The sequence below is a fragment of the Botryllus schlosseri genome, chromosome 2 (assembly GCF_051294905.1).
Source record: "Botryllus schlosseri isolate E-star chromosome 2, Bs_hap1, whole genome shotgun sequence".
NCBI lineage: Eukaryota > Metazoa > Chordata > Ascidiacea > Stolidobranchia > Styelidae > Botryllus > Botryllus schlosseri.
The window spans coordinates 8,957,189-8,970,784 of record NC_137237.1 but is presented as its reverse complement, the minus strand read 5'-3'; the positions used below and the strand labels follow the sequence as shown (position 1 = coordinate 8,970,784).

Below are 13,596 nucleotides of genomic sequence, written 5' to 3'. Positions count from 1 at the left end.
AAAATAACAAAGTATCCTTAATTTGATGGATAACAGGCATTATATTCTTTGTGGTCGCTTAAAAGGTACATATTTGAACTTTGACAAATAATATTATTATATGACGTCATAATGAGTGATACTCGATTACTCGACTCGACTCGAAGTATTTTACGTGATTCAGAATCGAATCACTCAGGTACTCGATTTTGCCCAGCCCTACCGATCAGTACTTCACTGGAAGTTTATGGGCATTAATTAAGATTTGAAGACAGTATTTGAACTAAAATTCCATAAAAAGATACCTAACGCAATCATTTTACAATTGCAAGACAACCTAACTAATAGCTACACCTTCAAAACATATATAACACATAATTTCATATCCTGTCACACATAGATTCAATTTCACCGATGTCACCATATATATTTTGGAGATATCACAATATATTTAGGTACTTACAATCTAGCCCAAGCCTAAGCCTGTAGCCTTATCCTATATACCACTGAACAGACCAGTGAGACCACAATATAGCAATATTACAATACCAAAATATAAGCTTCATTTATCGCATAGATAGCTCAAATAGAAAAAAATATCGAAAAAATGTGATGTAACCCAGCAGTGAATGCAGTGATGAACAAATGTGAACAACAAGGTGGACTGATCCTGAAGTATCCATGGTGTATTTACAGAACAGCTTCATATGCTAAAATATTGTAAGGAAATAACAACAGAATAACATAAAGCAGAATAGATACAATATTACAAGTTACGTCATAGTTAATATAGTTGATATGGCAGAGTATTCATGCTCAAATCAAGTCTCCATTTATTCATAGATATTCAATTGAGCGTGAAAAACAAAATTTCTATATTTTGTATATTCAAAATTCAAATATGAGTTGATAGGCTAAAAAATATGCGGTACATAATATCGCATCAGTTTACCTATATAGTCACTAATCTAAATCTCATGCACACGAAAATTGGAGACATGGTGCTTCTAAACGATTCTTCCAACAAGCGACACCTGCGACATTTATATGCGCCAAATTCCTCAGGATAAACACCAATCAAAACGCTGTGCGTTCTGATCATGATCAATATTTACAACTTGGCCTGTTGAAAAAGAAAAACAAAGCAGATATCAGCTGTTACGACAATTTCACACGGTGGCGCTAAAGCCGATATCTATGCTATCATAGCATTATAGAGACTGTACATTGTACAATGTACGTACATCCTCTCCTACATCCACTATAATAGCACAATGTCCTATACTGATATTATCATCAATCAATCAATCAATCATCATCATTGGTTTATTAGCAATTTTTATCTGTTCGATATACCACAAAATGCGTTGCAATGAAAAGCTACGAAGGTGTCGAAGCGACTTGGAATACTCTATGGAATGAGACACCTACATTGGCCTATGCTATGTAAAGAGGAGGCATGCACAATTGCACATTGCACACTGAATGATTAGTAAACGAAGATAGTATAGAAAAAAGCAAGCGAAAAAATGGCGTGGAATGTCATGGAAGGCGAGATCGATATGTCAGGTTGTGGTCCGGTAATCTTGCGGATGGACTAGTACAGTGGTTCCCAACGTGGGCGATATCGCCCCCCAGGGGGTGATTTGGCGGTCTAGGGGGGCGAAAATGACGAAGGGGGCGACAGGGGGGCGAAAGTGGACAAAGGGGGCGGCGGGGGGCGAAAATAGTGAAGGGGGCGATAGGGGGGCGATGACGCGCCAAAGCGGCTGACCTTTTTTTTTTTCTTTTTTTTTAGTCAACCCACGGAAATTTAGTTACAAAAGTGTGTAAAATTAGACATCGTACCGGAAATTGACCTTTTTTTTTTTTAGTCAACCCGCCGGTGATTACAGTTTGTATCCCCAATTTTCGGTACACCAAATTTGGGGGGCGATGATCGGTGTTGACCTTGAAAAGGGGGCGATGGGGTGAAAAAGGTTGGGAACCACTGGACTAGTATTTATTTAGTGGTAATTGTTTGTATTTCGACTTGAATGTGCACTGCACATGCTCGTCGACTGTCGGATGGCCGGCGGGATACTTTTCCACCAGCGTGTACACGCTGGTTCTCACGTCAGGTCCGGCCTATTTGATAGAGCGATGATCATTTTGGTCGATCATATATATTTGGACGTGGACGCGCGAGTGTTGTACTTGTGCTCTTTTGATTCCAAGGTGATGAAGTCATTGAAATATTTGGGGCAATGACCGCAGTGGAACTGATTAATAAAGTTGGCGATTTCTAGTTTCCGCATATCTTCTATATGTTTAGGACACCAAATCTCTTCAGCAGCGACTTGTTGGTTGGGCATACCGAGCGACAGGGTTGTAACCAAGTCACAAGGCTCCGAGTCATCATCATCACAAGTCACAAGTCAATCTCACTTTTTTAGTTTCGACTCGAGTCAAGTCGAGTCATTTTCAATTCGCCACCGAGTCAAGTCCGAGTCCAAGTCATCGAGCGGAGGTTCGAGTCCGAGTCATGGTATTATGACTCGAGTCCGAGTCCAAGTCATTGGGTGTGTTGACTGCTCAGTTTCCAGATAAAGTCTTGTTAAACCCACTGTTATAACTCTGGTTGATGATATCGAATGGTTCACATTTACAATATACTAATTTTTCTCACTTTTAATAGTTTCTGGTCGCATTTTCAAGTACCAGTACCAATAGACCAGTGGTTCCCAACCTTTTTCGACTCATCACTCCCTTTTGAAGCTCCACGCCGATCATCGCCCCCCAAATATTGGGAACCGAAAAAAGTCAACTTTTCGGCTCGACCTTGAAATTACACTTTTACAGCTAAATTTCCGTTGGGGCGCCTGTGGACAATTAAACACATATGTATATATATCAAAGTTTTCGGTCAGCACAAGGGCATTCCTTTTCGGCTAAGGTCTTCTCGCTACTGATCGTTCTGGCATACTTCTCGGAGTCGTATGTCACATGGCCTATAACTTCATATGTCTTGGAGCGTCGTGGCGCAGTAATGGCTGTTGCCGAAGTCTCCATTTCCATAAATCATGCGTATTGTTGTTGGGGGAAGGGCATCCCAAAATCAATATATATAACAATATTGAATCGCGCGCAGCGCGAAAATTACTCTATAATTTATGTTAATTCACAAAATAATTTTGGCCCCTTCGAGTTCGCCCCCCAAATTGGGGGTTTGGGGTGTGGCAGTTACGGTCCTGACTCCATGTAGCCATTTTAACGCGCCATCGCCCCCTCCGTTGTTTTCCCCCCTATCGCCCCCTTCGTCTGTTTTCGCCCCCCTAGAACGCCAAATCGCCCCCTGGGGGGCGATATCGCCCACGTTGGGAACCACTGCAATAGACGAACTCCCAAGAGGGTGGTTACTCTACTATTCGTCGAAATTACAATGAAATGCTGGTCTTGGTCGTCTGAGTCTCGAGTCATGCGCAATGACTGAAGTCAAAGTCGAGTCAATACACATATTGACTCGAGTCAAGTCATTTCCGTAGTTTGATAAAATGACTCGAGTTATTACAACCCTGCTATAGATACTTGATATCAAACACTCTTCATAAACCAAGGATCAAGATGCTGCGTCGCATATATTTGACTCTTGCAAGATATGGTACAAATGAGTCGTCAAGTTCCAACATTCCTATCATATGCTCTCAACTAGGGCTGGGCAAAATCGAGTACCTGAGTGATTCGATTCTGAATCACGTATTACGCTTCAATTCGAGTATCACTGATTATGACGTCACAACAGAAAATGTTCTGTCAAAGTTCAAACATGTACCTTTTATGCCACCACAAAGTACATAATGCCATAATCCATCACATCAAAGATACTTCAGTATTTTTTCGACCAGACTGATTTCATTGCACTTCTTAACAATGTTGTGGGATGATCGTGACTGCGGTAATATGTTATTTCCTGTAAATTTGTAGCTTTGTACTATGTCTCGTATGCTGCGGCACGGCCAATCAAGGTTTCAAGGCTTCCCCGGTGGAAAATAGTATCAAAACTATAATTCTCATTAGTAAATTACCTTTCAGTTGTGAGGAGCGTATAATTTTAGTACTAGAAAAATTGTCTTTCACTACTCGATTCGAATCATTGTGCCAGCCCTACTCTAAACATATTCATTGTTGATTCAACTATTCGGATGGTATAAACGTGTGATGCTAAAAGTAGTAAATAAACATTTCGTGCATTCATAAGACCCATTTAATTTATAAATCTAAATAGACCCACTGAAAACATTATCGCAATGAAATGTGTATGACATGTAATAATAATAACAGTAAAAATCATCATATTATATATTTTCATCCGATCAAGGCGCACACAATATCATCATTACAGTTACATTTGTCAAGGTTCATAAAAATTGGGTTTCACGATAATAATACTCTGTAAATGTGGGGGATTAATCCCTTCCATAGCATAGAATTAGCATTCTCGGCAGAAAGAAACGCAATTGCGTTGCTCTATGATACGATAAACAACACCGAAAAATAGGGTCTGGCATTAAACTAGACAGTTTGGCTTGTTGCCAGCACTTTAAAAACATTTGAAATGACCGAGTCATGCTGCTACTCGTGGCAGCTATAAAGTAGCGACGTGGCCCCCAGCACTGGAAACAAGACATCATATCATTTTCATAATTTCAAAATAGGTTGATGGTTGAATATGGGACGTTTGCACACTGCTCAATTGCTCAGCTTTAGTATGATTGCTTGCGAATCAAAGATTAAGTAACGTAAGCATGATTTCAATAAAGTACAGATAACAAAATAAGCAAAAAATTGTTTTAAAGCAATAGAAGACAACTTGTAAAGCATATTGAACTACATATTCATATATCCTCACCAATATTAATTTCATATCAGGATTCACATGAACTGCATTTTAGATATAGCATCCAACCAATATTTTTGTGTCATATCAAATTTGAAGATATGCAATGATAAATATATCCTCTCTTATCTATTCACAATCAATTAATGAAATCTCTTCATCCAGCATCAATGATGAATTTTCCAACATTTGTGAACAGATAAATCATGATAATACAAATTAACAAAATTAGGCGAAAAGACCTTTCATTCAATAATAACTAAAATACAGTCATTATGAGAAGGCACTGCCTCAAAATGCAATTGCGTCCTTATGAGCCTAGAAAATTTGATTGATCTCGAAACTCTCCATAAGATCATCATTATTGAAAGACTCGTTCCCATCAGTTGAGTTGCTTTCGCTTGTTTCCATGTCTTCTACACTTCTCGTTACTGCAAAGGGTAAGTTTTTCTTTTTCTTGGGCTCCAAAAACTTCCCGTCTTTGTTCCGAAGAATTATTCGTTTGAATGACAGTATAATGTAGCAAGATTGGTGATACACCATCTCCAGTGCTACTTTGGTTCTGCAATAACCAGTATTGAAATCAGTACATTGCCAAATATTTCCAACGGCTCATTTGGAATCCCAATATTGTAAGATTGTTAAAAATAGATTTTGATTTCATGCGAATAAAATGAATCCTTTGATGAATTGGGGTATCAGTTTTAGATTATTCCTTTTAGCGTTGCATGTTTTCCAGAGCCTATCAAGTCTGCCTGTAAACCAGGGATCGCAGGTCACAATCCACATATCGAATTTCGCATAGGCTGAGGGGCGCATGAATTCAATAACGAGATAAATTAGGCCACATAGATTAACAACCATAGCACATACAACACTGTGCTCTCTAACGTGGGCGGCAGGCATAGTTACCACAATAGAACTAATATCTTATTTAAGAAGCAGCACACAAAACCTGACAACACTTTTCAGTGGCTAAATAATTGACATTGGGGTTAGGTAGACACGGTACTTGCTGGAAAACTATCTCCTAGTATAGCTTGATCATGTGCGGAAGCCTAGGTCGTTTTATAAGCGACTTGGTCTTAGCAGTGTCTGGGCCATTACACGCCAAGGCAATGCCCCCATTCATATGAGCTAATTCTCCTCCATGGAGTGCTATTACCATAGCTGAAGCCGTATCAGCTAGTGAGGAATGGTGATGTTGAGCACAATAGAATAGCTGATTTTGAACAACGTCAATATTTTTAAACTGAAATAAATTTTAGCATTTCACAATGCGTTACTTTGCGTTCTTTCGAAATCTAAAATCAGGTCGCGCGCCGCAAAATTTGACCTCGAGGGCCGCGTGTTGGTGACCCCTGCTGTAAACCATGCACCGGTTCGTTAATACAAACCTACCCGCATTTCGGATTGCCACAGACCAAATCCGCAGTGCCTTGGATGTCGGGACCCTTTTGGCTTTTTTGTTCAATTCTTGAGACTCTATTATGAAACCCAGGGTCCTGTACGGCTATGTGCTGCAATAAAAGCAGTTGTTTCTAATACACAGCGTGCATATGGTATGTATGTCAAACTCTTACAACATCATCGATATGCCCAAGCTTATCTGCAGCAGTTAGGAACGTTTTGCATTTGACGCATAGTATTTCCCAATCTAAAGGAGAGCCCTTTTTCGCTTGGGTCATCTCCAAGATCATTTTCCTTTCAGCCTTATCTTTGTCCTGAATTCTCTTTATCTGAACGAAATACCATCAAGTTGTGTACAATGTTTGATGTGATTCAGAGTATATATGCTGCCTCTTGCTGCAGCTCTGACGAAGACATTGCATTGACGTCCTTGATTGCTTGGTCAGTTGCTTGTGCACAAATGAGATTGTCCTTTTCTTGCTTCGTATGATCGCTGCCAACCGAAGTGATAAGTATTGATCTGCTGCCAGATGCTCTTCCTCTACCTGAAAATTATGTGTGTCAGAAAATGTATTTTCCACATTTCCAACGTAGAGTTATGAACATCCAGAATGCTTAGTGCTGCTTGGATCGGATCATTGCCATAGGCAATTTCAATACTTTTTTTGAGCAAAAGGAGTGATAGCAAATGCTTTACGCAATAATTCTGCATGCGAAGTCTGCAGACGTGACATTACAGCCTCGATAGAAATGTCCAAAACATACAATATTTCAGCTTGTTTTCCATCAAAAAATGCATTGCCATCAGTAATTTCAGTACCTTTACGCTGTATTCTTCCGACCTCCCCAGTCACGTAATTATACATGATTACAAGATTGCATTTCTTTATATCAATGCCCTCCTCGGCTACAGAAGTGGCAATGATAATCTTGGTGTCTCCGCTGCTGAAAGCTTGGATGATCGCATCTTGTGTAACTTTTGTCATCACTAAACAGAGTGAAATTTTCATTTGAATGGCATGAAATAGCCCCTATATATTACAGTAACCGAAACAGAAAATTGCACCAATTTGTAACATCGTTACTCATTTTGGGCTGGTTGTAATGACGAAAGTAAACATGTCCGATTTACTGCTAAATATATGCAGCTCGTAAGTAGTTTTGTCATGCATGGCGAATTGCTACTGCCACTTCTACTTGAGTAGCAACGCTGACTACTTTGATCACCTCTGAAAAGGCTATATCCCTACCCGATGAACAGCGAATATTCCTATATTCACGCAATAGGCGTGAACTGTAATACCCTCATCCGTTCCTGCTCCATGGGTGCCCATCAGACATTTTGCGTTTAATCTTGCAAGCTCGTCATCGTTTTTCATGCAATCTTCCAAGCTGGTCGCCGTAAGTTTCCTTTTCACGAAGACAATGCATCTGGCCTCTTCATTCGTGTGAAATTCCTCTTTAATTATGCTGAACAGTTTCACCAGCATCGGAACTTTGACATTCTCAGCTTTCAACAGCAGAGCTGGGAGACAGTAACGATGTTAATGGCAAATACATGTGTATTGTGCTAATTGTCAGTTTACCCTTGTTTTTCGCATACAAGTCTCTGTTTTCGAAGCCTTCCTCCAAGAATTTCACCATCTTATTGGCATGAGTCATTGCGTTCGGCACAAGATCTTTCAATTGAAGTAGGAAGTTATACATCTAAAATAATGAACTGCGATAAGCCTCTTTATGATAAATTGGTGTGCTGTAGTCACATTGAGGTGCTCCGCGTATGTGAAAAGGATTCTACTGGAGTCCTCGTCGCTCATGTTAAGCTTTGCGTGATTTTTCAATGCTTCTGTCCAGTTCTCGTATGCCTGATGCGATCGATTTTTTGGCATCTTGTTGAGATGTTCGGCTAGATTAAAAGACAATGTTGTCATCGAACGCCAGAATGCGTATCAATCCAACCTTTACCATTGTGCCGTAGATTCAGCATTTTGACGCTGTTCTCAATGTCCATCATAACTTTAACGACTTCATTTCCAAACTCAGATTCTGTCTGAACCGATACGTAGTCTAAATAAATGTTGTATTATGTCCGCTGCTTAATGAGACAATGAAAATTGCATTTGCTAACATTCTGAAATTTCGTTTTGATGCCTCTTCAACTCTTCCACATTCCTTTTTACAGTTACTGGCGGTATCGTGACATCCAAATTAGCCATCAATTCGAGTAGATTGCTTTTAACCTTGCTTCTGTCTTTCGCCCGACCTATTCCGGGAGATGCCGTTACACCAACAATCTAGGAGGAAGGTTGCCAGTCTGCTCCAAATTCGAAGTCGTCAAGATCAATGCTCTAAAGAAATTGACATTTACTTGGATTTGGAAACCGTTGGAATTGTTCTGTTGCTTGTAGTCCACAAAAAGCTCGAGAATCTGCTTGAAATCATGCTTCTTGTTTGCATTGTGACATTCGTCAAATAAGAGTAGTGATATATCCTCGAATGAAACGTATCTTTCGTTGTCTTTCCTGAATAATAGCATTGCTGTAGTTCAGAATGCTATCGCAGGTCCTATGCAGAACGTAACACAATACATTCAATATCAAAAGTAAAATGGTATTAAACTGTATGTGACATAACTACCATCAAATATAGTTTGCCACGTTTAATTCGGCAATCCCATTGCTCCAAATCTACACAAAGACACTGTTATGAAACACCTACCTTTTAAGCTCGTTAATTAAAATTCGCGGAGTCAAAACGGTGACCTTGCTTTCCTGTATCTTCTGCCCCGGTGGAACAGTGGGTGCAGTTTCTCCGATAATAAAGTCAACAGAACAAGGAAGATACCTGAAATCGTTATTGTTCAAACTCAATTGTACTACGCAACTACACAATATTCCCCACCTCTGCAAGAACTTATACTGCTGGTGAGCGAGGGCAGTTTTCGGCACAAGAAATATAATACATCCGGCAGTAGATTTGGTGATATGATTTTCAATGATTCCTGCCATTACAGCAGTCTTCCCAGATCCTATAAATCCATATTTCACTAGGATCAATCTATATTCCTACAATGTATATACATTCACCTGTCGGAGCGATTATTAGCGAGTTGTTTCCTTCGATGGCTTTTTCTGCAAGCTCTTTTTGGTACTCTCGTAGTATCAGTTTGTCAGTAGAGCATTCTTCCAAGTTGTTATAGCCCGTGCTTTGTACAGCTGAGTAACAAAAACGAGAATCTAGACTCGATCGAAACTATGCAGTTCAAGCTAGTATGCAAATTGGAGTCTAAAACATGTGTGTGATACGATTCAGTAGAGTATCACTAGAACATTTATAATAAATTGCATCCAACCCACATTGGATTTGACTAAACCAAATTGTAAAATTTGCTTCAAACTTTTTAGATTCTACTTGAATTGAATTGAGAAGTTTACAGTTTGACATTGTGTCAGTCATGTCATCTGCATAAGATAAAAACTAACCTGGCACTGGTGGGCTTCGACTCAAGTTGAGTCCTGTGTGGCCCCTGTAGGATTTGGGAACATGGTTACCGTAAATATTATCCTATATCATTGCAGCCTATTGTACTTGTATATGTAGTACTTTTCTAGGCCAAGTTCAACACGTTTTTGCCGTAGTTCTTCATACACAAAGGGGATTAGTTTGCGGAAGCGAGTGGTGAAAAATTCCATCACTCCTTCCGGCATTTCTCCGAGCAGACTTCTGAATTCGTCTGGCTTTTCTTTGTAATGGTTTTTCTGGAAAAGACACAAGAATATTTATCAAATAATTTCATATACATCATCAGAAATCTACTTTGTACAATTCAGTTACAGTTCTTTGTTACGTCAATATATTTGATGGAAAATGAATGATTATGAAGCAAATTACATGAATAACGATGGCTTTCATAAAACAATGTTATGATCAATGTTCCTTCTAAGCTGCGCACGTGCGCAAATGCGCAGTGATGACACAGTCTCGGCACATTGAATATCTAAGTTGCGCACAAAAAATCCGAAGTGATGACCTTTTTTTAGTCGTTACGCACTGTTGTTCAAGGGTCTGCGCAGTGAGTTGGTGAGTGTGCGCAGACTCTACAAAATTAGAGGGAACATTGGTTATGATATCAACGAGTGTGCAGTGCGGAAAATTATCATGATATGAATTAAAATAACCTATCAAGTGGAGCCAAATTTTAGTTACGTGTCAGATGTTGTTCTGGTGAATTCAGGGGATTGTTGGTCGAAATTAAAACAACATCTAGCCGGCAGGACAAGGTTTGCTGTTTTCAGCAATGTGGTATTAAAAATTACGATAATTATTATCTGTAACATATACATTATTCATGCAAATGACAGCAATTTCGAAAGGATTGCGGTTCTTCATGTCACTATGGTCTTTGATGAAAATATATCACTAGTAGCGGAAAATTCATTTTACTCCAGGAAATGTCTTCACACGAGTAATTTTAGTAGCAAATTACAATATATAAATTTAATGACGTTTCCAACTTCCCTGAAGCAAACTGTATTTCTGAAATGCATAAACTCACCAGATTCCTGATATTTCGAAGCAGGTCGCACACCCCGTTATTCTGCTTCTTATTTCTCATTTTTTCAAAAACCTGCTCGATTATCGGAGATTCTGCATAGAGTACAGCTCTCCAATCGCCAACTACATATTCTTGTTTTGCCTCGAGTATGGGCGCCAAGATGGGATTGTACTCGTCTGTAATCACTATATCCGAAACTTCCTGCAAAAAAAGAATGAACATGAAAATAATGTACCGTTTGGTTCGTATATTGTGAGGAAACCTGAATGAAATTCATCTTTTTTTCGCCATCCCAAAACAAATGATGAGCCATAACTTCAAGAATCTTCGGTCTGCTTTTGCGGTCGTGAGCAATCATGGCTTGTACGAGAGATTTTGCATCCATTTCTAGATCGTCTATTTCGGGACTGACCTTCCCTTCTCGTATGTCAAATTCCAACTTGAGCTCATCTGATTTGAATGGATGCTCCCCATGACTCAACACATAATAGAATATGATTCCCAGAGAGAATATATCAGCTTGCTAAATGGCAACAAACCCTTAGAAGCTCCCAGATTGTTACAATCCCAATCCCACCACCTACTTGATCCACTTTTTCGTTTCGCAACGCCTCTGGGGACATAAAACCTACGGTTCCTTTGATTCCTGTTTGCGTTACTTTTGTTTTGTTCCTATCAATGGTCTTGCTTATACCAAAATCTGATATCTTAGGAATCCAGTGTCTGTCTTTTTGAATCATCAAAATATTGCATGGTTTCAGGTCTCTGTGCACTGGATCAACACATCCGATTAGATACATTAGCCAAAAATAAGTAATGACTACTCTTTACCAACCCAAGTTCTTTTCCTCGTGCAGATATGCTAAGCCAGTAGTAAGAGGCCATAATATTTCAAGCGGCGGTATGGTGTGTTCTTTCCGATTGATGAACTAACGAAATCATAAATGCACTGCTCAGCATAGTCACGATATAATAATGTATTTAAATTACGGTAACCTGAACTCCGGAATGAATATCAACACAAACAAGTTGTTGCATCTTAATAAAGGACACGATATTGCATGCAATAAACTGCTAACACCTACCAAACAGGCAATCAATTGTTGCCTGTAGTTCGCTAGTAAGCGCTGATAGTTGGATAAGAATGACTGATGCTTTATCAGAATTTATATTTTCAATAAGATGATTATTTTCGTATCAATTCGGAAGATTTTGCTGTCATTAAATGGGATTGGTTTCTGGCCAACTTGTAAAGCGCCAGTTTCACAATTTATTGTAATTGAAAGATTCTATTCGTAACACCAGGTAATGTTAATGATTCGAATTGAAGAGCAATCTTTTGGCGTTGATGCATGTCACATTCCTCTACATGAAAATCACAATTGCATCAAAAACAAAGTCTGCAATTACAATTAATCTCAGTTTTCTTCAAATATAATTACATCATTCAACAATTCAGGGCATCCAGAGCTCTTTTAATCCAGGAAAGTAATGCTTTCAAAGTGACAATGCATCACTTCAATCAATGTTATTAGTTTGATGTTTTTCATCTGTAATATCTGTGATCCAACAATGCAACACAGGGTTGTGTGGCACAGTTACAAGTACCATATTTGGGATAATTATTAATGACCAGACAGCAGTGTTTTAGAGCAAAAAGAGACAACAATGGGCTTCTCATTTGATTTGTTTCTGGATTGTATCATTGTTGTTGTGTGAAATGTACCTATATTCGTTATTATATTACCTCTATTCAATTGTTACTAATCCTATGGTTCTTGAGTGTACCATTTTCATTTTTTTGTTACCTTCAATATTTGATAGACTATAATATTACTTTTAAATTTTCATACCCATTTATTACAAAGTGCAGGTGCGGGCAATCATTAGATGGAGTCAGTTTTATTAGTTCAGGGGTCCATCGACAAACCATCAAAGTATGATAGTACACACGGCAGTCTTTTTGAAACGAAGTGATAAGGTGTATTGGCAGGCTTTTCTGAGGCAGAACACTCAAGAAACTACAAGTTGAGTAAAAAAAGTGGCAGATACTAGCTTAATTGTGCTACTTTTACCTCCGTGGGCATAGCTTAATGGCACGCGTCAAGACATCACATCACTGAGAACAAATATGTGAATAGTTGACCAGCTATTTTGTTTTACAAAGATGAACATTTTGTACCAACGGAATCCAATGTCACAGGACAAACAAACACGAACACGTTACTATAGAATTTCGTTGGTTCACTCTCAAGGCAGAGCTCCGGTATAAAATAAATGTGCACCAAAATTGTCAACGAACCTCCCTCAGAGTACAGTCGCATTTCTCAAGCACAATATAGAATGATGCGTCATTTTCATCAGTATCCTTAAAACATCAGGGATGAATTATACTTACATAAAAATCGTTACCATAAAGCAGCTTACCATGAACAGATAGCGGACAATGTTCTCATGTTGAAATTCTCGCAGATATTCAAGTTCTTTTTTGGAGTATTTATCATCTTCATCCACTTTTTTTACGGCGACATTCCGCTCATCAAAGCGACCACTGTTGAACAATGACTGTTAGTAGAGTGATGGGAAAATTATAAACGTTTACTTACAAGTAAACTTTTGCAAATGTTCCTTTATAGTCTGGTAGACGGGGTATCTTGATGACCTTGTGTTCACCCACCGCACGCAATTTGACAGACATTGCAATGGTCAAGTAAATAAGTTAAAACTACACTAGTTTACGGACTCTCCATCTGTTTGATACTCATAGTAACAACAA

General features: G+C 38.9%; 1 protein-coding gene across 3 annotated transcripts; it reads right to left on the bottom strand.

The window, feature by feature from the left end:
• Nucleotides 1-4,205: 4,205 nt before the first annotated feature.
• Nucleotides 4,206-13,568, bottom strand: LOC145433339 (ATP-dependent RNA helicase DHX58-like). 3 transcript variants are annotated; one of them, XM_080310420.1, is made up of 23 exons: nt 13,427-13,568; nt 13,248-13,371; nt 13,123-13,188; nt 11,656-11,749; nt 11,405-11,592; nt 11,083-11,343; nt 10,821-11,021; nt 9,854-10,023; nt 9,748-9,791; nt 9,352-9,480; nt 9,167-9,293; nt 8,984-9,109; nt 8,634-8,787; nt 8,394-8,559; nt 8,231-8,332; nt 8,029-8,171; nt 7,852-7,972; nt 7,569-7,790; nt 7,086-7,253; nt 6,656-6,810; nt 6,439-6,594; nt 6,257-6,375; nt 4,206-5,417 (listed from the first exon to the last, which is right to left on the bottom strand). In XM_080310420.1, exons 1-23 carry the CDS (start codon nt 13,516-13,518, stop codon nt 5,174-5,176), a joined length of 3,372 nt encoding a protein of 1,123 aa, XP_080166546.1. In that variant the 5' UTR covers nt 13,519-13,568; the 3' UTR covers nt 4,206-5,173. The 3 variants fall into 3 exon arrangements, with proteins under 3 accessions (XP_080166546.1, XP_080166548.1, XP_080166547.1); XM_080310422.1 differs by lacking the exons at nt 13,248-13,371; nt 13,427-13,568 and adding an exon at nt 12,896-12,939 and having other exon boundaries at nt 13,123-13,194; XM_080310421.1 differs by lacking the exons at nt 13,123-13,188; nt 13,248-13,371; nt 13,427-13,568 and adding an exon at nt 12,896-13,116.
• Between the last annotated feature and the right edge of the window lie 28 nt (nt 13,569-13,596).

Excerpts from the sequence above, each read along its gene's own strand:
- LOC145433339 (XM_080310420.1), bottom strand. The coding sequence starts at position 13,518 with ATGTCTGTCAAATTGCGTGCGGTGGGTGAACACAAGGTCATCAAGATA. Across the intron at positions 8,788-8,983 it reads TTAATTAACGAGCTTAAAAG|GAAAGACAACGAAAGATACG; the intron begins GTAGGTGTTTCA and ends GCTATTATTCAG. Across the intron at positions 7,973-8,028 it reads CATACGCGGAGCACCTCAAT|ATGTATAACTTCCTACTTCA; the intron begins GTGACTACAGCA and ends TCATTATTTTAG.